Source organism: Varanus komodoensis, unplaced genomic scaffold, assembly GCF_004798865.1.
Source record: "Varanus komodoensis strain SLA01 unplaced genomic scaffold, ASM479886v1 scaffold1, whole genome shotgun sequence".
Lineage (NCBI taxonomy): Eukaryota > Metazoa > Chordata > Lepidosauria > Squamata > Varanidae > Varanus > Varanus komodoensis.
Genome location: NW_025335268.1, coordinates 36,600,003 through 36,625,911, shown reverse-complemented (window position 1 = coordinate 36,625,911; position 25,909 = coordinate 36,600,003). Strand labels below are relative to the sequence as shown.

The window sequence follows — 25,909 nt, the reverse complement described above, 5'->3', positions numbered from 1 at the left end:
ATCTGTCCTGCATACCAGCATAAGACCTCTCTCTTCCAGTAGCCAGAGGTCCTTTATTATTCTTGTATTCTTGTTCTTGCATTATTCTATATCTTGTAAACCATTATGAGAGCCAGTTGGCTACGGGTATATAAAAGCCCATATAAAATAAACAAGTTACTGGTTCTTTAATGTTCTAAAGGTGTTTAATGTCTTAATCTTTAGAATTTTATTACTCTGTTACTTCTTTTGTTTTATTGTTTGGCTGTTTTTATGATTGTAAACTGCCCTGAGTGTATTTGCCAGTCAGTTGGTATAGATATGTAATGCATAAAGTTTTTATTTTGCTCATTCTTGTTGTCTAGAACATATCAGATCTAGTTATATAAAAATATTCTGCTGAACATAGTGATGTAACACAATAAGCATCAGGGATTGCAATTCGAAAACATACTCATTAGAGAGTATAATGTATTGAACAAAGAGAGAATGGCTTCTGAGTAAACATCTACATTGTGGGTCTCTATTTTGCCTCCCTGATGTATTTCCTTATTCCCCTGCTCCTATTTTTGCAGTATAATTCTCAAGAAGAAAAAACATGACATTTTTCAAAGGCAAGTAAAAGAGGGAGTTGTCTTACTAAGGACACTTTATAGGTTCTCGGAAAATCCCAGCTGTACTTTTTATCAAGAATGTCTCTTATAAATTCTTATTGGCTGAGTTGTGCTCACTCCATTCTAAAGGAATACAGTTAAGCTATGATTTTGCAGTCTTAGGCTTAAAAGATTTATATAATGGCGAGGTTATACAGTGTGCTTCAATCTCAGACTTGTGTGATGTAAGTTTTGGTGTATAGCTAGATTAAGATACTATGAAGCAAACTTCTTTTCCATGCTCCTTCAATAAAAACACACCACTCCAAAGTATTCAACATCCTGATTATTTCAAGAATGAATCAGTTCAGCTTATGGATGGACATGCTCAAAACATATTTGCATTAGCTTTGTTTGGATTTATACATTATTTCTCTAAACGATCCATTTCCTCTTTTCTTGTAATGTTTGGCCTTCTTTTATCTCTCTTGTGAACACCTTTAGGAGTTATACCTTCTGCACAGGGTGTAACTTCAACAATGTGGTGATAATGCTAGCCTTAAATGGTTGAGGGGTACAGACAGCTCCCTTTTTATGCAGTTGCAGGCATGATATGGGAGGCTTTTAAGAGATTGGGTTAAATCTAAATTTTGAAGGTATAGGGTTACGGAAAGAAACTTCAGGGGCTCAGATATTCATACTTAGGAACTGGAGAGCATCTGGTTGGGGAAGGCTGTCCTAATGCCTTCCCATCCCAAATCATGTTTGATCCAATACCAGTTTTACAGAGATTCATAACACACTTTGAAGGAAGGATTTCTGGAAAATAAATTGACAGAGTTTCAGACTTTCTTTTGCTCCATGTACAACTCATTTATTTTTCTTTCAAATTCCATTTATGTATGAAAACAGATCCAACAGTGGGAGCAGAATCTAGAGAAATTTAACATGGATCTCTTCAGGATGCGCTGTTATCTAGCCAGCCTTCAAGGTGGGGAGTTACCAAATCCAAAGAGTCTTTTGGCTGCTGCTGGTCGTCCTTCAAAGATGGCACTAGGAAGGCTTGGCATCTTCTCTGTCTCTTCCTTCCATGCACTGGTGAGCTGGAAGGGACTTTTTAGAAATGGAATATAAGGGGCTGATTTGTGGCATAATCTGGAAAACTCATTTTCTCTTCTCTTAAAAAGTACTTCTGATGTTCTGCTAATCAGTGCTCAATGAATTCCACAAACAACTTGGAGCCACAGTCTGCACTTCCTTTCCTGTTTTAAGGAATATCTGCTTCCAAACATCGAACTCGCTACAATGGAAGCATTTACATATTGGAAAATAAATACAAAATATTTGTGGCCATGGCACAGATGACTGTTTCTGCCTTGTATCCTATGTCCTAGGAAACTGTAATTGTCGACAGCTGTAGATGCAATGAAGTAGATGAGTGTGTGATCATTACATATAATCTACAAGCACTTCCTTTTTCCCCTTTCATAGAAGTGTTTACTGTGTAGGAAATTTGTTACATTTAATTGATCCTAATTCAAATTACAATACTATTTTAGTCATTTCTTATCTTTAAAGAACTTGTTACTTTGCTGAAAATGTGAAGTAAAGAGGCAGCATAACTTGTACTTACCAGGGTGAATGCTTCATTACAGATGAAATGCATTCTTTGTTGTTTCTTTCACCTTCAGCTAATGTTTTACTTTATTTAAATAACAAATTTCTATAACAAATAACACAGAAATAAGAAGGTAGGACAAGCTGTGCTGGATCAGACCATCTAGCCAGCATTCTGTTGCTGTTTCACTCTCCCACTCATGTTCCACAGCCAGCAGAACAGAGAGGCATACTACCTCTGACGCTGGAGGCCACATACCATCATCATCCACAGTAGCCATCACTGCAATTCCTTTAATGTTGAATAACATCCTGAATAACATTTCATCGAATTGAAATATGGATTATAAAGCAAAGAAATGCTGATTTAACTCTGCATGGGATTGTGTTTGTTTGTTTATTATGTTTATATGCAAGGTTTTTCCTAAAAGGAACATAAGAGAGCTTACATAATCTTCCCACTCCCTCCTGTTTTATCCTCACAACAACAACCCTGGGAGCCAGGTTAGGCTGAGAGTAAGCGAGTAGCTGAAAACTCCTCAGTGAAATTCATGCCTGGCTTCCAGCCCTTAACTGCTCCGTCACACTGGCACTAGAACAGGCGTGTGAGTATTTGGCACATTCCCTTATGGTACATGATTTTGCCTCATATATAAAGCATACTGCTTACCATGCATATTTTAATATGGCCCTCACTTTTGGGGTTCAGCCAAATCATGGCTAACAGTTTGTTGACTTCTTTCCAAAATGGGTTTGGTAGGAGTTCTTTCAAACAAACAGGATGGTGTGTCTGTCTTTTTTCCCTCTAGGCTCAGTCCTATGTACCAGGGATAGGAATTAGTGGTGAGGGATGATGGGAGTTGAAGTGCAGTGCCACCTGGAGGGCCAGAAACTCTTCACTATTTCTAAACAGACTTACCGTTGAAAGCTGTTGGACATTCCTCTGAGCAGATAATGCATAGGATTTGTCTGTTGCCTATTTTAGTTTAAGCTGAGGAATAATTACTTAGCATAAACTGCAAAGTTACAAGATGTGGAATTGCTGCTGTTTTATCATTTGCTTTGCAGAATAATCTAGTTTCTGTCTTCCTCTGAAGTGGGGGAGGTGGGCACTTCTTCAGCATAACAAGATAGAAGGTGAATAAAGTAATTTGGATTGAGGTTGGCTTTGGGCTAATTTTGTTTCATGGATAATTCATCATTTATGTCAGACTTCACTGTGATAATCTTTTGGTTACAGTTTTATTTTGCAAACAAAATATGAAATGTGTGTGGCTGAATGACTGTGTTCCCTCTCCCATTTCTCTCTCTCAAAACTAGATCTGCTCCAGGGATGAGGCAGCTCTCAGGAAACGGACACTATCTCTGTCACAGAGGATGCCGAGCAAGAAGGGTTTGTTTTCCTCCCTTAAGGGACTGGACACTCTCGCCAGAAAAGCCAAGGAGAAAAGACCTTCTATAACACAGGTAGTTAGCATCATATAATTTTACCTTAAGTTTTGGAAATTGCTTCAAAATAAGCTGGTACTCGCTCAACAGTGTAAAGAATAAATGGCTTAAATTAGACAGCCTAGCTATTTGTGGCAAACTGTGACACCCAGAAATCCAGCAAGCAGTTACCAGTTTGTATGTGTGTGCTCAGCATATGGCATTGGCAGCCACGTGTAGCAGTTGGCAAACCATCTTGAGATGTCACGGTGACCGACTAATCCAGGCCTGTCTAATTTAGTGTTAAGATATAGTACTGAGTCAAATTTTACCCAGAGACTGATCCCTGGACTATTCATTATGGTATATTCATTAGAGTTGCTGGGGCTTAATCATGAGACTTTGAACATTCAGTTATCTACTGCACAGTGTTAACTACCCCATGGGAAGAGCAATCATGCAAGATGGTGAAACTTGGCATAGGCTTTGCTATTTCAACCATTAGGCCTTCCCGCGTGGTGAAGCGGAGTTGTGTGTGATGCTCGAGGGACTGATTAGATTAAAGCTAGTGTCTGTGACTTCTCATCTGAACTAAGCCAGCCCCCTCTTCTGCCAGAAAAAAGTCATGACTTGGAGTATCTCCATTAGTTTTCTAAGCACAACTCATCCTTTGGAACTACTCAGAGCTTAAAAAAACAAACAAAAAAAAGCTTATCTTTTAATCTACCAAGTATGTCCATAATTGTGGGGTAAATTTATAGTGGAGAGTATAGGACAAGAACTTAACAGGTACAAGTTAAATAAAATTATATTATGGTGGTTACACATTGCTGGCTCTGATAAGCTCTGAAAATGTAATACAATATAAAAAGGAAAGAAAGTTAGATTTATTTTGCTGTTGTTATAACTGTAAATTAATGGAACCTGCTATCCTTTCCAAGTGATGGACATTTATATGCAAATACAGAAAAGGGTGGGGGAGAGATTACCATCTAGCTTTTTCATAGCTTCTCCTCTGATGGGCTTCAATTTATTGCAGAACTAAACCAGATCATTCCCTAGTTCATATCAGTTTGATAAATGCCCTTTCAACATTGTAATAATTTAGTGTTTGACAATTGATTGAGGCGTACAGAGTAATTTTGATATATCAGTTCTTGTTTGTATCACAATAGCCCTCAAAGCTGATACTGCTGCTTGTACGTATGTCAGTATTTTATGAGTCAAATGAATAAACACTTGTCTGCATGATCAGTTGAACAGTCAGATATTGTTCTTAAAGGGATGTTGATAATTGTGAATCTCACCATTTCTGGAAACCCCTATGCTAGGATCTGAAAGAAGCAGTAACATCCAGTTTTCCTTATATTCAGTAGTATATGAGATGATTTCCAAGCCAGTCCATATTGTCTAAAAATTGTTCATAACAAAGGCAGAAACTTGGAACATAGTCCTGGATATATTCTTATGTAAGATCCAAATACAGAACACAAAAGACAGTAATCAGCAAGTTGCAAATTATACTTCAGAAATGCAGGTCAAATATGAAGTATTGGCAAATTAACATTTTTGTTCCTTTCCTTTTTTATTTTTTAGTGTTCTTTATTTTTTAATCTTATATTAGTAAATCACATGAAGATGGTTTCTAATGGAAACTTCCATTGTCTCCTACCTTGCTGATGGGAAACCTGAGATTAGAATATATAGATATGAGTGACATTATTACAGATTTTCCATCTCTCTAGAACAAGTGAGGAGAAAAAAAAAGAACATATCTAAGGCCTGTTTTCTGCCTGGAAAACAGTACCCTTGTTTGTCTTGAGCAAGCTATATATTATACTTCTTTCAGTCTGGAGGATAGATTGGGGTGCTTCCGGAGGGAGGGTTCCCAGCACTAGTAGTCCAAAGGCACTGTGCATCACTTGCATCTTTCATTTTCCAGAAAAGAATTTAGAAATTATAGGAAAACATAGGCGCTCTAGGAGTAGAACATGTCATTGTCTGGAACCACCCTGGTCTGTTGTCGGGAAAAAGTGCAATATATGGACTAGCTATAGTATTCTGTGAGTGAGGCAGGTTGATGGTGAAACAAAAGCTTGATATGGAAGCACCAAGGACTATTACTACTGTCACTACAGCACTCTTCTGACCACAGATATTCCAAAATTGTGACAGAGTTGAGGAATTAAAAGAGTCCTACAGACTTTCCATTTAATTTCTTTGACATGTTTGATAAGCAAACTCTGTCATGTAGACAAAGTGCTGTCTTTGTCAGTTTACATTCGTAGAGTTTGTTCAGGGAAACAATGCAAGCAATATTGCAAGTGAAAACCATACAATCTACAGATGGTCAGGTGAGCTCTGACAGACGGCTTCACTGTTCTGACATTACAGACTTGGGTGGTGCATTCTCATTCGGCAAGGAGAGCTGCATCTGTGGGCGCTCTGTAGCTGTTGGCATAAGTTTTAAGACTATTAGTAGTGAAACATGAGGAAAATAGCCCTTCTGCATGTTAACAGAGTGAATTTCACATGTGGGCATAGTTGTGAGTGCTGTGACTTGCTAGGGCTGCAGTCCCATTCCCATATTGTAAGATTTTTAGTAAGACAGAGAACTATAATCGGAAGTGTATTAGGAAATATCACCATTATCATCAGTGGGACATTCTTGACCTGCTTGTTATCAAAAGCCCAACTGTTGAAGAACACAAGGAAAGAGATAGCAGGGATGCATCAGAAGAATGGATTGTATATGAATCAGGAAGAAAAATGTCAGAAATATGTTGAGTATTTACTTATACGTGAAGGGAGTAGAGGGTTTACTGTTTACCAGTTCAGCTTTAAAAGCTGGTTGGTGTCAACTGTGGGGGTCTTGACAGAGAGGAGAAATGCTCATTATCCTCTTTGCTCCCAGTCCCTCAAACAGATTAAGGCTTGAAAAATGGTTCAGGTTTATGAGCCATCAAATTTATGCCAAAAAAGCAGTGAGGGTGAAGAACTCTTAAAATGCAGCTTTGTGTCTAGTTCAATAGAAAGAGCTCTAAGTCACTGGCTCCTTCTATCCTGATCTTGAGATCAGCTGCTGTTACCCTGTCTCAAATTGATGAAAGGAGAGGATTGTATCCAGTTGTTTCAAAGAGAAAATGCCAGCATGATATCCTTAATACATTTATTTTGATATTTAATGGATCTTTGTAAACTGGAATCACATGTCTAGTAAATGTGTATTTTGAGTACAGGTGGATAAAAGGTCACAATCTCCTATCTCTGTCATGAGAAACTTCTCTCCTTGCCAGACATGACCTTTCTTTTCTCCCAGGCATTGTAGAAGCGCTCTCTGTACATGAGAGACAAATTATATATGTCTTTTTGCTCACTTGCTTGTTCACTCTCTCTGTCTCTGAAAACTATACTTGCATTACATTTTCTTCTTTAATAATCAGTGTGGTGTAGTGGTTAAGGGTATGGGATTGCGACTTAGGCAATCCGGGTTCCAGTCCCTGCTCAGCCATGGAGCCAACTGTTAAAAAGGTTCCCTTGACTGAAATCTATCCACCAGTGGCCACTGACAGGACAAGAAGAGTACTTCCCTTTATCCCTGATGCTACATATTTGGACTCTGTAAAAGGGACCTAATTACCCCTTCCTTCTCAATGAGTGGTGAAGAGCTAGGAGAGGAATTCAGGTATCAAGATGCTAACTAGTCAAAAGATCCTGCAGAAATCAGCCTGAGATCTGGTGAATATAACTTTGCTTTTGAGCAGGAGGGGAGGTACATTCCCTTTGGTCCAGGGATAAAGCTTGTCACAGTAGTTCTCTGACAACAATTATACAATGAGTATGTGCCATAGTCATTGTGGATTATTTCAGGGAATGGGGAGCTGAATCCTGTTGTGACATCCTGACTGCAAGAGTCTTCCATTCTGAGTTTTCCTCCCAGATGCACAGTAGAAATAAGTAACCGGTTTACATTTCTTCAGCTTTGCTCGTTGATTTTTATTAGTTTTTCCTCCTCCTTTGCAGATGAAACTCTTATGCTATGGAATGCTTTGCTTATATTAATCCATGTGTTTCTTGTAATTAGATTTTTGACTCAGCTGGAGGGCATGGATTTACTGGAACACAACTGCCTCAGAATTCCAGTAATTCTACTGAGGTAAGTTAAACTTGACTTTCTGCACTGCATTATCATATTTGTTTGATAGGCTTCTTAATGCATAGTATGAAAGTACATGAAAAATACTGAGCTGGAGTTTGTATTTCGTCTGTCACCTAGGAGGGCTTACAGGGACAGGTACACATGTACTTTCTGTGTGTGTACTTCTTGTAACTCCACCGTATTGACAAGACCTGTTGTTAAGGTCAACTTGGAGTGGCTTATATACTAATTACATCGCACCAAAGTCCAAGAGACAAACCTTCGCTTCTCTGCTGCAACCCTTTTGCATTCAGCTGCAGGTCTCTGCTTTTATCCCGCTTTCATCCAAACTCAGATTGTGTGCTTTCAGGATAAAAAAAGAAGAGGCTCACAATGCACACAGTATATGTTTGAGTCATGCTAACACTATTTTAACACCCAGGTTGCATGCAACATGCTAAAAGACCTCTAATATAGGTGTGTTCCTGAGGCTTTGCAAACTGCAAAAGAAAAAGAATCATAGAATAGTTGTGTCAGAAGGGGCCAAGAAGGTCATCAAGTCCAACCCCCTGCTGGTGCAGGACACCAGTTATACCATCCCACACAGATAACTGCCTATGGAATGCGCTCCCCAGAGAGGCCCGCCTGGCGCCGTTGTTATTTGTTTTTTGGCGCCAGGCTAAGACCTTTTTATTTCAACAATATTTTAATAACTTTTAACATTAGCTTATAGGTTTTAATCTGCAGTCAGGGTGGATCTGGATTTTATTTGTATTATGTTTTATTTTATTTTATTTTATTTTATTTTATTTTATTTTATGTAAGCTGCCCTGAGGCTATGCGATGGGACGGCATACAAATACTCTAAATTAAAATAAATAAATAAATAAATAAATAAAGTTCTTGAATGCTTCTAGTGTGAAAGAGCACACAGCCCCTCTGGCAGCTGGTTCAGCTGTCATACTGCTCTCACAGTCAGGAAATTCTTCCTTGTGCCTAGCCTGTACCTGGTGTACTGTAGTTTAAGTTGATTGTTGTGTGTCCTACAATCAGGGTTGAATGAGAATAGGTCTTTTCCTTCTTTGTGACAGCCTTTAGAGTATCTGTAGAGTGCTATGATGTCACCTTGCAATCTTCTTTTTTCAGGACCAAACAGGCTCAGTTCTTTCATACTCTCACCATAAGACTTATTTTCCAGGCCCTCTATAATGCAGGAAGGGACCCCAGTGAGTCCCTTGGCCAGTCATTCCAAGAGGCTGAAAGCACTTGAGAACTGAGGACCCTGGGTTTTTTAATTCTTGGTCATGGCAACCACAACCATAGCTGTACCAAGCATTGCACCCTCAGATGGGGTTGTCTGCAGATGCCGGGTGGCCACACCTGTTCGATTGATCTTGTTAAAATAGTAGGCATTTCCACTTACAGAAATACTGCACACAATGTTTGCTGTGAAAAATTTCACAGAGATTGATTTCTATGAAAAATTGAAATTGTGAAAGATCTTGCATACCTTGACTCAGTTATCAATAGAGACTGAATCCAAGAAATATGAAGAAGTCTAAGATTTGGAAGGGCAGTAGTGAAGGAACTAGAAAAAATCATCAAGGAGATTTCACTGGAGACCAAGGCCAAGTTCATCCACAGTATTGTATTCCCAGTCATTATGTATGGGTGTAAAAGCCAGACAGTGAAGAAGGCTGACAGGAGGAAACTTGGTGAGTTCAAAACATGGTGCTAGAGTAGAGCTTTGCAAATAACCTGGACCAACAGAAAGACAAACAAGTGGGCACTCGATCAAACCACACCACTTTCCCTAGAAGCAAAAATGACAAATGTGAGGCTGTCAAACTTTGAGCACATTATGAGAAGGCAAGTCTCACTAGAGAAGACACTCATGCTAGAGGAAAAGTCAAAGACTTTTGTTTTATTTACATATTATTATTTTCTTCCTGCAAAGAACACAAGGCAGCTTACATAATCCTCTTCCTCTCCATTGTATCATCACAGTGACACTGTAAGGTAAATCAGGCAACAAACCAGTGACTGGCCCTCAGGGAGCTTCATGGCCAGATGGGGACTACAACCCAGGTTTCTTCAGTTCAACACTCTACCCACAAAACTAGCTGCTCATTTAGCTTTTATGATCCACATCTACTGCATACACCCTGAACTGAATGACTACTACTACCATCTTGTTTGTCTGCATTGAGCCAGTATGGCCAAACAATGCATTTTTATTCATTTGTTACATTTTATACTGCCCCATACTTGAAACTCTCTGTGTAATAATTTGCTATGAGTCTGATTTCTGTGTCTGACATTCTATGCCATCTCTCCCCCGACCAGCACTCTCAATTTTAATTTGGTATAATTAAAAATTTGCCATTTTACCAAATTAAATTTAATTAGGTAAAATGTCTAGCAGGAACACTAGCAGCTTCAACCCAGAAGTTCCATGAGCTCAAATGACTTCCCCCTACATTGAGAACAGAGTTCAGCCCAACAAGCAATGCCACTGGAAGCATAAAGTATTGAACTTTCTTTCGTTTCTGTTTTTATACATCTACCCATCCATGGAAAATGGTATTCTGCATTTTTGCTGTGACTTGAAGCCTTGCTGGTATATAAGTGGTAAATAGTTTCTCCCTTAAGCAAAGAACAGAGGACATCCCTAGATCATACAAATTTAGAATAGTATGGTCATAGCTCAATACAGACTTACTTAAGAAAATTAAATAGCACTTATTCTTTATCTGTGGCATGGAGATGTTTTAAACTTTAACCAAAGGAAACTTTGTGACTTACTTTTTTATGTAAGTCCTTTGGAGCACAACTCCCAGAATTTCTATCCAGCCAGGCCACTGATTGGGAATTCTGAGTATTGCAGTGCAAACATGTCTGGAAGGCGCAAGGTTGGGGAATTAGAGCACTGGGAGTTGTCTTTGTATCCTCCCCTCTTGTGAACAAGTGCTAGAAATGTCCCTTTTCCCCTGCAGGAAGTAATTGTCAATAATATTTTTCTGGTGTGAATAGGTTTCAGGACAGGACCAGCTGATGTAACTGGAAAGCTTTTTATAGGTGAACACATCAATGTGATAAAAAGCAGGGCTGGTTTTGCATTGGGATATTGGCCGGATAGCTGAAGCCTTCTTATTCTTTGTACTGGATCGTTCTTGAATGTTAGCAACAGATTTTAATTTGTTTTTGTAGTTGGCATTTTACCAAAATAACTAGCATAGCATAGCATATGCTAGTTGACACCATATACTTAAACTCCCCCCACCAGTAAAAGTGTAAATCTAAGGGTACAGTCTAATTGCCCTGGAGCAGATGCACATAACCTCAGTTCAGAGGCTTATGTGCACCTTGCACCAGGCACAAGTGATACCTGCACCAGGTATTTGTTCTAGATTGCTGTTTTTGGCAAAAGCCTGTGGCTCTAGCCCCTTCTCTGTTCTACCCCTTCATGCATGTTTCCTCATTCTAATGCCCACTTGCAACCATGGTGAGAGGGAGCTATTGCAGTTCTTCCCATGCTGTGAGGGATGGAGTGGGACCTCAGATTTGGGGCCATAGGATTGCACCCTAAAAGTCTCTGTAAACAGATTCATCTTCATCTGAACTTCTCAGGTCCTAGACTGCTTGGATGAATGGAATTGTACTGTTTTACACAAGATGGATGAGTTTGTGTTCAAAGTAATTAGATTTTAAGGTATTTCCTCAGACTTGGAAAGAAACTTGTTAGTCTTACACTGCACTTTCCTACCTAGATGTGACTCTACCTATCCTGTATTTTTAATTTCATTTGGATATTTGTTGATATGTTCCTAGTGGTTTTCAGGACAGATGGAAAAATCTATAATTTTATAATAAGCCTAAGGCTATCTGCCAAATTATTCCTCTTCTGGATCTTGCTTTGCTATATGAGCTGCAGTCTTATGTCTGCTAAATGAATAAGATTAGGTATTCCATCTTTGCAAAGTTTTAACGCAGTTGTATAATAGTGTCTGCAGTTTGCAGGAGTTTCTGTGGATTTCTTCATGCCTCATCCAATAATTTAAAAAAAGTGATTCATCGTAACTTGCAAAACCACCAGGGCTGGAAACAAGTCTATTTTGTTAGGAAATTTTGAAGAAAAATAAAAACTAACTGTTACAAGCGACTTCCTGATGAGTTCAGTGAAGCACAGCCCAATTAAATGTTCCATGCAGGTTTTTTGAGGTGTTTCATATGAAATGGTGACAAACAAAGACAGGAAAAGCATGAAGTAACCAACTGCTCTTCAAGCAACACCAGGGTATAACATAACATGCTCAACAACCCTGGCATAAGTTCCTGAAGAACTGAATGTTTGTCAAAACTCTATGTGGCAATGAATGAATAAAGTATTGTGGTATTAGTCACTGTGCAGACATAGCTGGGGGAAAAAACAACTCCTTATATTCAGAGATGGAAAATGTGGATGTAGCAACCATCTCCTGAACACATCCAGCATTCATATTTTTTTTCATAATGTGTTTCCACCATCACTTTTAAAGAAATATTTTTATTTTCTTGTTTTTGGTCATGGTAACCCTCAAACAGCTGGTGATGTTTCATAATTGTGCTAATTTTAGGTCAGAAAAATATTTTTAGAGCAAGTCTTCTGTCTTGCACTAAAGCAGTGTTTTTAGTTGCTGCAAAAGTGAACTCAAAAATGAATGAGAGCACACCACTAAAGTGTACCACACTCTCCCCAAAGCTGGCACCTTCGGATATGTTGGCCTACAGCTCCCAGCGTCCAAAGCAAGCAGGCTATCCAAGAATGTCAAGAGTTGCGGGCCAATACATCTGGAGGGTTCCAGGTGAGGAGAGGCTGGTAGTGGGATTGCTTGGAAAATAGTCCCATTCACTGTCCTGCAAACAGGGCCACCCCGCCATGCTGCAGAATGCATGTCTGTCTTCACAATTAATAAAGATTTTATCTTGTACACCACTACTCTCTCCTGGTAATAGCAGAAAATTGATCCCGGATTCAGAGGGATGCTGGAATCTCTTTTTGTGGATAATCTCCTTTGATTTGTGCTTACTGCATAAGGAAATCTTTCTCTGAAAAGTATCAGGAGTCCTCTTCCTGTCATGGTCCAGATATGAAAAAGGGTTTGTTTTGGCAAAGGTTGTTGATATATTGGGGAAACAAAATTAATGTGAGCCTTAAAATATAGAGAGAGCATTTTTCTGTTACTTACCCATATCCAAATAGCATTAAACTACAGAGCCCTCTACTGTTGAAATTTCTTAGAGAAATTTGTAAGAAAGCTACTAAAATAAATTGGATCACTTATTTCATTCTTCTTACAGCTTTTTCAAACTTAGAAAAATACCTAAATGAATAATGAAATTCATGTTGAAAAGAGGAGGGCTGTGGGAACAACAAGGATAAACTGGGACTTAAGTATGAAAAACTCTGATGCAAGGAAAATCTGGATGTGTTGGGGGCATGTCAGGGCAGATAAGGCTCTGCCAGATCCACAGTTTACATCTATCCACTGATCCCTCCACCCCACTTAGGGTCCAGTACTGTGCAAAACCTGTGGCTGGGTTAGTATATTTCATTCTGTTGCTGTGAGTGGGATGGGAAAAGGAAGACATATTCCTCAGACCTGGTCCGCCTCAGGCCCTGACCAAAGGAAAATAGCAAAAGCCATGTTGTTTTGCAGCTCTGTCTTGAACAAGGTCTTTGTTCTTTTCTTAGAACTGATTTAAAGCATAGATTGGTATATACTGATAGACTTCTGGTTGACTGCAGGATATTGGCAAGGATTCTCTCTCCCTGTTATTTATGTATCACAGAAAAATCTTACACCAATTTTTAAAAAGTCCTGAAGCAATTGGCAAAATAAAAGCAAAGTAGCATGCAGTCAGCACCATCAATAAAACAGTAGTAAAACAATATAATAGCACATTAAAATAACAAAGAACAATTAGAGGTCAGGAAAATGCACTGGCAGATCAGTGCATGTTTAGTTTTCATTGGAAACAGTCCACTCTAATGCTCCACATAGTGAGGTACCAAAGCAGAAAGGCTCTCCTCTGCATCAGGAAAGCTCCCAGGCTTATAATAAAGTACTGCCGTAAGAGGATATTACCATTTGTGTAGAAGAAGCTGTGGGCAATATCCAGTGGGAAGTTACTGCTAACTGACATGCGCTGCATGTACAGAATTAACCTTTAGCAGAGCAGTGAGAGCATTTGTTGGCACAAGGTGGTTCCTCGGAAAACCTGTAGCAGCAGAAAGTGCTATTGGCATTACACTGGAGTTATTGCAATGCGATTTATGGTAATGGCAGTGTCGTATTGAATTCCATCCCAGGTGTGAAGGATTCATAGCCTTTGGTATGATTTGTAATATTTTTATTAGACAATGGACTTTTGGTTCTAAAAGCTGTCAGTATGAAATAATATGTGAAATTGCTGCATTAAAATGTAATGTGTGTTTGCTTTTTCTTTCAGCAGAAAGTAGATGAATTTCTGAATGTGTATTGCTCAGCCCCAGAAAATGCTGCAAAAGAAAATACCTGGGACACCCAATCATTTGTTCACTTTCCTGATGGCCAAGTAGTGACGTTAACACTTAAGCCAGAATACAGAGTAGATGAAGTTTTGGCTCTGGCATGCAAGGTATACAGTTCTGCATTTTAATATTACTGATTAATCCCACTGCTTCGGTATTTAAATCCAAGCTGTTCTAACCTTGCAAATGATAAGAATGTAGAAATGGTTAAGAACTTCTGCATTAGACAGTATAACAATGCATAATGCTGCTACATTTCTAGTTGAAGCATTCATTAAATCTTAAAACTCTTATTTTTGGTCTCTAAATTATGAACGGACATTTTCAGCACAATAGACTAGAATAGTAAGGTAAGAATGCAAAGTTGAATTTTAAACCCAAAGATATCAGAAACTAATAACTAAGGGTACAATTCTATGCATGCTTAGATAGAAAGAAGCACTACAACTCCCAGCATTCCCTAGCTGGCTGAGGAATATTGGGAGTTGTAGTGCTTCTTCCTGTCTAAAACTGTATAGGATTACACCATAATTGATTTGGAAAGTCAGACCTTGTTTTTTACCTTTCTCCAAAACCACTAACATATTAGGGCTTACATAAGGTTTGTATCATCAGTTCTTAGCAAAATGTGGAGATGCATTCATAAAACTTTAATGCTAGTAGATAAATACACAGAATTGTTGTTAGTGGCAGAAGTTAATCAGACATCCTGAGGAGTATGTAATTTTTTTCTGATGTGAAAAAAATCAGTGATGGACTAAAAGACAAACTCTCAGGACAGTGAAAACATGTAGTTTTATTTTGAGGAGCAGCCCTGTGCATTTCAGCCATTACTCATTTATATGGGCCCTCTTCATGGGATTTATAGGGTTCATCCTGGAGACTTTCCTTTTCAGAGCTCTCTGCAAGTGCTGCTAGAAATGCAGTCCATACACATAGTGAGGGCCAATCATAATAAAACAACATTTTCTAGTGCCTCGAGATGTCTGTCTTTTTATTCCGTTGGGCATTTGGAATGCTTTCCACTTTAGTTCGATCTACAGGCATGATCTAGTCATTCATCCCTGAAAGAATTTAATCCCAGAGGAAGCCCAATTAAATTGCCTTAAGAGGATCTGGGTATTTTCAGCTGCTTAACTTTGGCTCTTCTGGATAGACATAGAGAAGAGGTATAACACTGTTTATGGGATGAGGAGAGCAAGGGAGATTTGGCTGTAGGATTGACATTTGCTCACTCATGACTGTTAGATAAAATTCAATAGTATTATTAGTTGGAAGTAGCCAATAGATTATTTTAGCAACAACAAATAGGACTGGTTGTTCTCTCTAGCAAGTCTCTTTGTCCTATTTCCTTTTACAACTGTTACAGACTACTGCAATATTGTGTCATTGATCCAAGGAGAGCTGCCCATAGAAAGTTGGCTGTTAATTAATTGTCTATGATTCTATAACAAATCAAGGAGAATTAAAATTAAGCTTCCTTCACTTCAAGGATTTTTACCAAATTAATGCTAACTAAGCTTGGCTGTAATTGAACAGACCCACTAGGAAGATATTCTAATTTTTCTTGCTCATATATGTCCTCTTGTACCGATATTCACAATAGGCTTAAGTTTCTATTCTTATTATTCAGATTTATTATTTTATGAATAATAAGGGAAGGAAAAGGTAAGCGGCTGCAGGCAACCTTTCAGTGACCACTAGGTGGTACAAGAGCCTTAAAATATACTTGAGAGGTTTGGTGAATGTATTTCTATTTAAACAAGAAAGTCCTCAGAGGAGAACTGTAATAACCATTATAGTTATAATGGTTAAAAGAATATACTGATAATATCCAACTGTAGTTATACTTAAAATATTATTTTTACATTTCCCCTTGTTTATATTGCTTCATTGCTTCATTGAACTGGAGTTATTTTTATTTCTTTTTCAATTAAAACCTTTTTTCTGTTTTATCTTTCTTTCTGTTCTGAATATTTTTTAATGTTTTTCATAAGCAGTTTCTTAATGCTGACTCCTTTCTGCTACATCTTTCCTGGTTCTTTTTTCTTACATTTCCATACTTCTCTGGTGAGTGTCAGGAATCTTCATTCTTTAGTGAAACGTGGTGTTTGAATGTTTGTGTATGTTTGCTTTTGTCTCTTGCACAAGGATCAGTAGCAAAAGAAAAAGGGGGCATAGGCTGCTTCATTTCTATTGGTTTCTGTGACTTGAAACCATTTAAAGGCACAACTCTATGCAAATTTATGCAGAAAAAGTGCTAAAAATTACAATGTACACTAGCCATTATTCTTTCTGTCTAAACTTGTATAGGATTGTACCCTAAACATGATCGTGGAGGTGGGGCAGATGAGGAGGTTCCCCATCCAACTGCTAACTTATTGTCGAAAAGAAAGCTCTCTAGATTCTTTGCTACTTAGAGCAACCTAATATGTTTGCATAGCAGATTAATTTGTTTCTATATATGCCATACAAGCAAAATATCAGAACAAAGATAAACTGTAGGAACTATATTAACATATAAAATTGTAGAGCATCAAAAAACAAACAAACAACAACATACCAAATTGTCTTCTATACATTTCTTAAAATGTGCTTCTTCATCATATACATTCTCCTGTGGTCTCAAGTTCTCCCTTCAAACCAGAATATGAAACCAAGTTCTGATTCTGGCTTGGAGGGACCCTTCAACTACAGCTTCCTGGTTCAGGCATTGGAGGAGACTTTGCTGCAAGAAGATTTTTTTTTTAATTGCCAGATTTGCAAAGGAATGAGGGGAGGGTGAGTAGGGGTTATGTAGGCACATGGCTCAGTGCTGTCTAACCAAAAAACCATCTTGGACCAAAATTGTAAGCTCTCTTAGCTTATGTGCTCTGGAACATTTTCAATGTACTTGAACATACATGAAAATTCCCATTAGCAAATTTAAGGTGCTGAAGAAAAGTAAAAATTCATTATGTGAATATGGTGATGCCACACACTTTTAAAAAGAAAATGGATGACAGGAAGCAGAAGTTTTTAAGAAATGTATATTAAGGCAAATTTAAGTGTGTTGATATTTTTATTATTTCATTGTTCATTTAATCTATTTTACACACTCTGCATTACGGAGGGTTTATTACAGTCTTGTGAGTAGGTATTCTTCCTTTATTTGTAGCTGCAACTGCAAACACAGCATCTTTTAAGCAAAGATTCACTAAGAGAATATATATTAGGTGAACATTTTGTGCCCCCTCCCCAGATGTTTTGACTTACAGCTCTCATGATCTTACTGGGTAAGCTAGGTAGGGTTGATGGGAATTGAAAGCCAAAACATTTGGAATGCCGAGGTTAGCACTCCTACTGAAAATAAAAAAAAGTATCATCTGCACTAGAAAAAGTGTTGGTCATCAGCATATACTGAGATTTTTCATTTGTATAACATTTTTTTATGGGGGGTACATTTTTTTCTGCCAGTTTTAGTAGTTCATAGCTGACACATTAATGGACATTATTCAGGGTTGCTGACATTTGCAGGTATTTGTTCATCGATATTTTATGGAAATTTTTTAATTGATTGTGCTTTTAAAAATATGGCATGAGACATGTCCAAGAAATATGGGATAATATCAGATAAACTAGAATGTGTCATGCTACTTAAAAACTATATTCTTACTGGATGATGTTCTGTTTGGAGTTATGATGGGTTGCTATCTTTAACAAGAAGAACTCATGAGTAGAGGGCTCTCGCAGTGCCCACTTATGGAAGGGATGAAGCCCTTTTCATCTGTTCCCCTTCTGCCTGCCTCCAGTTTGCTCTACACAGTTGGGAGAGCCTTTGGAAGAGCACGGGCTGAAAAGAATAAAAACACTGCTTCCCTTCCTCCTTATTTGTGGTCTGCTTGCTTGTATAGAAAAGCAGCATAGGATTCAGTACTAGATCTTAGTGAATGCAAAATCTATTCCATCTGAGTACTAACAGTGTTGATGCTGGAGGTTGCATCACTACAACATCAACTATACTTCAGATTTTTCAGGAACAGCACCTCAAAATTGCCTTCTTGATGAAGCCAATGTATTTCTTTACATTATTTGGTTTCCTAGAAATTACACATGTTGTGAAAAATAGGTGGTACTAGAGAAAATTAGTAGTAGAAAGTGTAGTGCAGACCAACACATACAGAGCACATCCTCCTCCTAGCAGCAGATGTGTATGTTTCATAGAGCAGAATTAAGCTATCTGGACAATCTGTAGGGATTAACACATGCCGGAATATATGAGTACTGCTCAAAAAGCAGTTATCCATCAAAGTGCATTTACTCAGTCAATTTTTCACAAGGGTGGAAATACTGGATTATATAAGTGACAAAAACTTCACTAGTATGAAACCTGCACAGCTGGGTTAGTTTGTTTATGGTTGTGCATGGTGGATATTTAGGAAGGTAACTTGTTGAAAATTGCCTACATTGAAGGACTGTGTGTACATGTATCTGCTGAGACAGCTTGACTTGTTCATATAAGTTTTGAAATACAAATACATTCTTTTCATCCCTTAGATTAAGCAGCTGGAACCGAAACACTATGGTTTACAACTTAGAAGGCTTATTGATGAAAATATGGAACATTATATTCCTGAACCATATGATTACATACAAGACCAGGCAAGTGGCATAATGAAAAATATGATATTCCTTCAGCAGATTCTGTATTTGCAAAACCATGGTCTTTTTTAATTGTAAAGATAGACTGCTCTCGTTCTGTTATATTCAAGGACCCAAGATAGATGTGATAAGATGTGTAATGTGACAAACTTTATTCCTGAGCCTGTCCCATTCATGTTTCAAGTGGCTTGCTGGGCAGGGCAACTGTTTATTCACAAAAGAGAAATGTGTAGCTCAAGGGACAAAAGCTATTGCACTTTTCACTGTGTGTGTTTATTACTTGAAGGATCTTTCTCCTAGTCCAGCTTCGACACCAAAAATGAGCCAGGCCGGGGAGAAAATTGCCTGAAGCATGCAACAAAATGGGACAGAGTTTTGCTCCCACTCCATCCATTTCCTGTTAAATTCACACTGTATAACCTGGTCCATCCCAAAATTTATGACAATCAAAATAAGTGGCTCCAGCTTGTTTTGATCATGCAAATTGGGTCTTAAAGTAGAGGATGGACCAGGTTACGCAGTGTGCAGCTTGGTTCAGATCATATGGGAAGTCATGGCCCTGCAGGTGCTTAAATCAGTAGTGACTGGCGCACACAGGGACATGTCACTGGGTTAGTAAGCCATTATGGCTTTAACTTAAGGAACTACTGAACACAGCTTATCATATTGTTCAGTCCTGTGCGCATGGCTTGTTGGACGAGAATACCCCCCTCCACACACACACACACACACACACACACTCACTCTGTGGCTTTTATTGGGTTGAATTAAGCCATAGTGGCTTGTTTGGTTCTGCAAGCTGACCCTGAACAGGGTAAGTGAATGAAATATATGTCACATTCCTGGCATATTTAATTGTGTGATTCTGAGAATGACAATTAGTTGGATAGTGAGGCATGTGTTAAGCTGCACAACTTTTTCCATCCTTCGCTTCAAAGTTGATAGCCATGTGGGGCCCTGTAAGGCACACACAAGGTTAAGGTATAATCAAGCAATTGTGGCATTTTTCTGCTCTTCTTGGTGCACAGAAACTGCCATCCAAAGCAACTGTGTCATGTTGCCTAATGGTGTGGCTAGTCTACACACTGCCACTATTTGGCATGCCTGCTAAATTAATGCTGCAGTTGAGTATCTGCTCATTTCAACTTGAGATGCCTTTCGCTCTTGCAGATATATGGTGAAATCGAAATCTTTCCTTTAAGTGTCTATCATGTCCATCTTACAAAGAATGAGGGCATAACTGATTTTGGTGAGTCTGCAGTTTCCAAAGTACATTTGTCACTCTTGCGTTGTTTATGTTCTATCTTTTTGATTGATTCTCCCCTTCTTTTATTTTCACTCCCTAATGTTTCTTGTCCACCTTTACATTATAAATTTGCAGTGTGACCCCTTCTATTTTTAACTATTGTATGGTGCTAGGAATGTGATGTACTTGATACAATATTGCTTGCTTACTCTCTTTTGAAAAACAGAGTAAGAATGTAGTGTGGTCCATAGCAATTACCTACCATGTAGAAATGGGGGTGGGGGGATTTCAAATAGCCTTGAAGTATATACATCACCTGAGGAAGGCCTTTAGCTGAAGAGCTGCCCACAGCTTTGTAAAGTCCACTGACCATACAGTCGCACAGGTCCAAAGGAATCGCAGGACTTGCCTGCTGCCTTGCTGCTACAAATAATAGTTAAGCATGACACTGCTGAGCAGGACTCATAGAGGAGATGTGAATGCTGGAGGCAGGTCGGTTCATCCTGGCCTCTTTGTCTACTGCATCCTTAAATTGGAAGAGGCACTGCCAGGAAAAAAAGAGATTCCAGTTATGCATAGACTCAGTCTACTAGCTTGAAGGCTGAAATGAAAATTGAGCTAGAAAATGGATGAGAAGCAGTGGCTGAGGAATAAGAAGCAGAAAGGATTAACTAGGGGAAAATGGAGAAAGTTTTTGGAAGAGGAAATTAGCTTGCATGTAATTTGATTTCTGAAGGGTGCATGAACTGAAGGGAAAATATTTGGTGGAGGGGTTGATAGGTTGGTAGGGCTGGAGATAAGCAAAACTGGGGCAGAAGTGGCTTGGCAGGTAGACAGGAACTGCAGCAGCCCCATTTCGGAAGACATCAATCTTCTATGTTAAATACATCGAGAGGTTTAAGCATATTTTACATGTTGTTAATAATTACTTCATTTTGCTTTTATATCATAAGCGAAGATACTAGATATTAAATATTAATTGTTATTTTAAAATCTGTTACTGTATTTTAAAATTATTACACTGCTGCAGGATTTCTTTCTTTGGTTTTATACTGTAGTTTTAAACTTTTAATTGTTTCCTATCATGTTTTATGGTTTTAATTGTTGTGAACTGCTCAGAGACCTTCAGCTATCGGGCAGTAGAGAAATGTAATTAATATAACATCAATATTAAAATAATTCTTTGATGAAATACTAAAACCCACTGTCAACATCTAATTTGAATGAAGAAGGTACATTTGAAATACAGCGTTTTTCTAAATTCCAGGATTTGCAGTCACTGCACAAGTGGATGAACACCAGTGTCTCACCCACATCTTCATAAGTTATGTTCTTCCTGATGGAATGGCTTACAGAGAAGGTTTGTTGTGTCTTTTTACAAATGAAGTCTTTTAAAAAATGTAGTACATAGCTCATTTAACAAAGAAAAAAAAAACCTTTTCCCTCCCTGTCTGTCTGTCTGTCCCCTGACAGACTTCCAAAGTAATTTATATATTCTTCTTATTTGTTTATTTTTTCAAAAAAATGCTTTTATATATGACTTTTTTTATACTGGCATACAGTGTTTCCTGAGGAGATTGTACAAAGAATTGTATCCTTCTGGGAAGCCAGGTTTTGCCATATGCTCCCAAAAATCATCCACTTGACTAGCAGACTTCTGTACAATCATTCTGCATAGTACCTAGCGCACATAGAAAAAATATGGCAATTAAAGTGTTCCTTAGCTATCCTTTCGGCTTTGCTTCACCATGCTGCCATTGCTGATGTGTTCATTGACTAGCAAAAGACTATTCAGGACATTTCATCTTGAAAGGACCCCCTGTTCATCTTGAAAGGACTGTTCATCACACATTTGTTACATTTTCTTGTTGTCAGTTACGCCCATGTTATGTAGGGTTTTGACTAAATTGAGCGCTTATTGTTTATAGTATAGCTTAGACTATGTTCCATGGCAAAAAAAGAAGAAAAGGAAGAGGACATTTGGGTCCAGAGCTCAGTGTTGGAGCGCATGTATTTCATGCAGAAGGTTCTAGATTCAATCTCTGGTGTCCCTGGGTAGGGCAGGGCAAACTCTTGACTGAAATCCTTGAGAGTCACTGCCTGTCATTGTCAACAATACTCAGCCAGAAGGACCAATAGTCTGACTTAGGGATGCTCTATTGTAGGTTTGCTCTTGATGTCTTCATTTTACACTGTGTGGCAGGTTTGCACATCATGGCAACCCACCATGGTGGTTAGCAACCCATCCCCCAGCAGCCCCTGTGTTGTGCGTACTGGATTAGTATGGGGCAACTTTCAAAATTCCTATGAAAGAGTAATAGGAAAGCAAAATGTTGTCCATATTGGCCAAAGCTGAAATAGCCTATCTACTTTCCTGGGAGTGAATCCCACAAAATGCTGTTGGACATTCTTCTGAGTAGAGATCCCTAGGACTGCTTTCTTAGGCAGGAAAAATTATTTTTCTGTTGCACCATACAGAAACCCTCAGCATATTCATCTTTTTTATGCTCTTCATTAAGAGCAGGAAAGTTTCGCTAGTTGACGAGTGACAACCATCACAGAACATTCCTGGACCCATTCTTCCACCAATGTGCTTTCCATTCAGGTCCAGGTAATAAGATGCATGCCCGGGTAATCACTGAACAATGAAGCAATTACCCAGTAAGGATAATGAAGTTGCAATAGGCTTGTTTACTGTCACTGACAACTAGTGTGTCTCCACTTGGTGTTCTGTTACTTTCTCTTTCTTGTGCTTCCAGGGTTACGTGTTGGCAATGAAATTCTGATTATAAATGGGGAGTCGGTATCAGATCTTGACCTCAAACAGATGGAGTTATTGTTCTCTGAGAAAAGCGTGAAGCTGACTTTGACTACAAATCTCAACAGCAGTAAGAGTGCATTATGCACTTCGTGGTCAGATGGTGACATTTCCAGGGAGCCAAGGAAGTTGTTGCCCCCTCCTAACCAGTCACAACTCTTGGAGGAATTTCTGGATAACTTCAAAAAGAATTCAGCAAATGGTGAGTTGTGGCAGCTGATTCATGTTTTCATTTTTTTTTTTATCTTATCAGGGCTGGTGGCTTTCAGATCATAAAAGGGGGACTTCTTTCTACAAAATCTATGATTTCTCTGTATACACATTTTTTAAGAAAGAAAAGATTTTTCTAGAAGAGAAAGATTTAAAACAAAACAAAGCAACTCACAGTATTGAAATAGCAATAATAGTAAGTAGTATTTTGGTGATCAAAAAAGCTAGGATAAATAAATATAAAGAAGGTCCAGTTCAAAACTAAGGGGTTAATGCAGACAGTCAGATTTTCTGCTGCTCCTCCCTTAATCAGTTCCTGGTGGAGATACCTGGGAAGACTAGGTGATCTACTTGCTGGACTTCTTGGAGTGGGGGATAGTTCTGCCCCAGTGACAACTGGCTGTGTTTTATTGTTATGGCCTTTTGGTGCTTGATTGTGGCAGGGGAGATGGCAGGCAGAACCAGGAATGACTGCAAGCTGTCCTATTGCCACGGCAGGGGGTTAAAGCCAGAGAGATGATGGATGGGCTTAGGACAACAGAACAGAGTAGGGGAATGAGAAGGGAGTGAACCTTTGGATGAGTTGAAAAGTAGCTTTTCTCTAGATGGTTGCAAACTGTGACTGCAGCGGAACTTTCTGTTTCACAACTAGCCATGTCTTTGCTATCTGCCTGCCAATTCAAGCATCTCATTTTCTTTATGAACCATTCTTTATGAGTCTATGCCTATTCCATTCACTCCACCGGCACTTCAGTACTATGAATCAGCTGCTCCTCCTGTTTAGGCATAAGAACTGTGCCAGAGGTATGGCAAAAAGGTCACATCAAATGTGCAACTACATCAAGATAGATTTGTATATAACTAAGAAAATCTTCTTAAGCAGCCCATTTTTCATAGGGGAGTTTTGATTCTTGCCAACTGCCTATTAATAGAGTTGCTAATTCATGACAGACAAATTTATACTTCCTTGCAGAATTAGGCCACTGCCTAATGCTAGAGGCAGTGTTTCTCCACATATCTCAGCTACCTGCAAAATCTGTTGAGACAGCAGCAGCAGCAACAAAAAAGATGGTTTGCTGTTGAACCAACCAAAATGGTGGCCTAAAAGGGCAAATTTAGCTCTAAAATAAGGTGCACAAAATTCAGTAGCAAATCACTGAATTTTTTAAAAATTTTTCTGCTGCCACCACTAAAATTCAGCAGCATGTGATGCTAGTGTGGTGCCCCCGAAGTTGTCCATCTCAGTCTAAGGTGTATAGTTCTTCCATTTTCCTATAAGTTCCAATATTTTCCACGGGTATTAGGACAGCATACAGTAGATCAACTTAACTGCACCACGGGCATAAAGTAAGAATTAAAAAGTATGAATAACCGTGGGAGCCTAGTTGCATGTGTAATGCAGCATTAACACACGTTTTGAAGGGTCCAGCATTTAGACAACATTCTAGAAAACATTCTGCCAATTTTCAAGTGGAAAGCAGTAAGGCTGCAGCACTTCTAAGAACTTTATCAGTAGTGGGGAGCTTATGGCAGAGAACTCAAATTCAGATAGTTTATAAAGGCCAAGCCATTGACTACAGATAGATAAAGCACAGGTAAATGACAGAATGAAGCAATTAATCTTATAGAAAATACTCATCTATCTGAAATACACATTCCTGAGTCTTAACTTACTCCTGCCTTACACATAAATTCTCTCACATTCACTTTTATTCAAACATGACACAGATGGAAACAAAAAGCAAACCAGAGGATTACATATTTGCATGCATGCAGGCAAGATGTGCATGGAGACTGTCTATAAAGATACACTGTCTTGCTGCTTGCTCAGACTGGATATTGGTAGCTGTTCCTCTAAGTTTTGGGCTCAGTGTGTGCCTCTAATTGCCATGTCACCACTTATACTTCTCCCGATGCCAGAGATGCAGCATCAGCAGTAAGTACCCCATGCCGTTAATGAATAGGTGCTCTGGCACAGGATCCCCCACTCCCCAGCCAAGCCAGCTGTCAGCACTAGTGCACCACCAAAAGTACCATTGAGGCAGCCTGGGCACCCAAGGTGAGCCAAGCTCACCCATTTCTTCTTTGCTGTTCTCAGTGGAATATGCTAGGGATAGCTTTGTCTCCAGGCTAGATGCCAGCCAGCTAACCAGGCTCTGTTTCTAGTTAGTAAACACAGGTGGGTAAGCGACTGAGGCCAAGACCAGCAGCCCAGAAATTATTCAAAATGGTCTGTATCCACATTCATGAAACCATCTGGGGAACTTCCCCATGTGCAGTGCTCATGTGCCTGCTGTTCATGTATGTGCAAAATAAACGTTGACCTGAGGAAATCTGAGAGGTGAGAGAACACAGAAGTGCTCTGAATTTTGGTGACCCAGATATGGCAGAGGAGCCAACCTCTTCAACTTCTTTCCAGTCAGCATATAAATACTGAAACCACCATGTTTTTTCAGCTTTTTATGGTTTGGACTCATTCCTTGCCTGCTTTATGATCAAACTGGCTAGAATAATATGAAAAATCAGAACTGCTAAGATAATAGCTTAATAAATATGACCTTCCACAAATTTCCATTGTGGAAGTGCAACCACATTTCACCCTAAAATTTCCCCCACTTGCTTCTCTTTCTTCAAAACGTGCACTAACATGAGAAAATGTTTTAAGGCTTTTTCCGTATGTTAACTT

The 25,909-nt window shown here is 38.8% G+C and overlaps 1 protein-coding gene across 3 annotated transcripts in view; it reads left to right on the top strand.

Moving 5' to 3' along the window:
* Nucleotides 1-25,909, top strand: part of TIAM2 (TIAM Rac1 associated GEF 2) — a 90,571-nt gene that overhangs the window by 16,639 nt on the left and 48,023 nt on the right. Inside the window, exons 6-13 of one of the 3 annotated variants that reach the window (XM_044422334.1) lie at nt 1,485-1,670; nt 3,510-3,656; nt 7,702-7,773; nt 14,251-14,415; nt 18,845-18,949; nt 20,120-20,198; nt 21,463-21,555; nt 22,955-23,215. In XM_044422334.1, coding sequence (XP_044278269.1) covers nt 1,485-1,670; nt 3,510-3,656; nt 7,702-7,773; nt 14,251-14,415; nt 18,845-18,949; nt 20,120-20,198; nt 21,463-21,555; nt 22,955-23,215 — 1,108 coding nt within the window. Of the gene's footprint in view, nt 1-1,484; nt 1,671-3,509; nt 3,657-7,701; nt 7,774-14,247; nt 14,416-16,308; nt 16,379-18,844; nt 18,950-20,119; nt 20,199-21,462; nt 21,556-22,954; nt 23,216-25,909 lie in introns of those variants that run through there. The other 2 variants (XM_044422327.1, XM_044422339.1) reach the window with 2 other exon arrangements.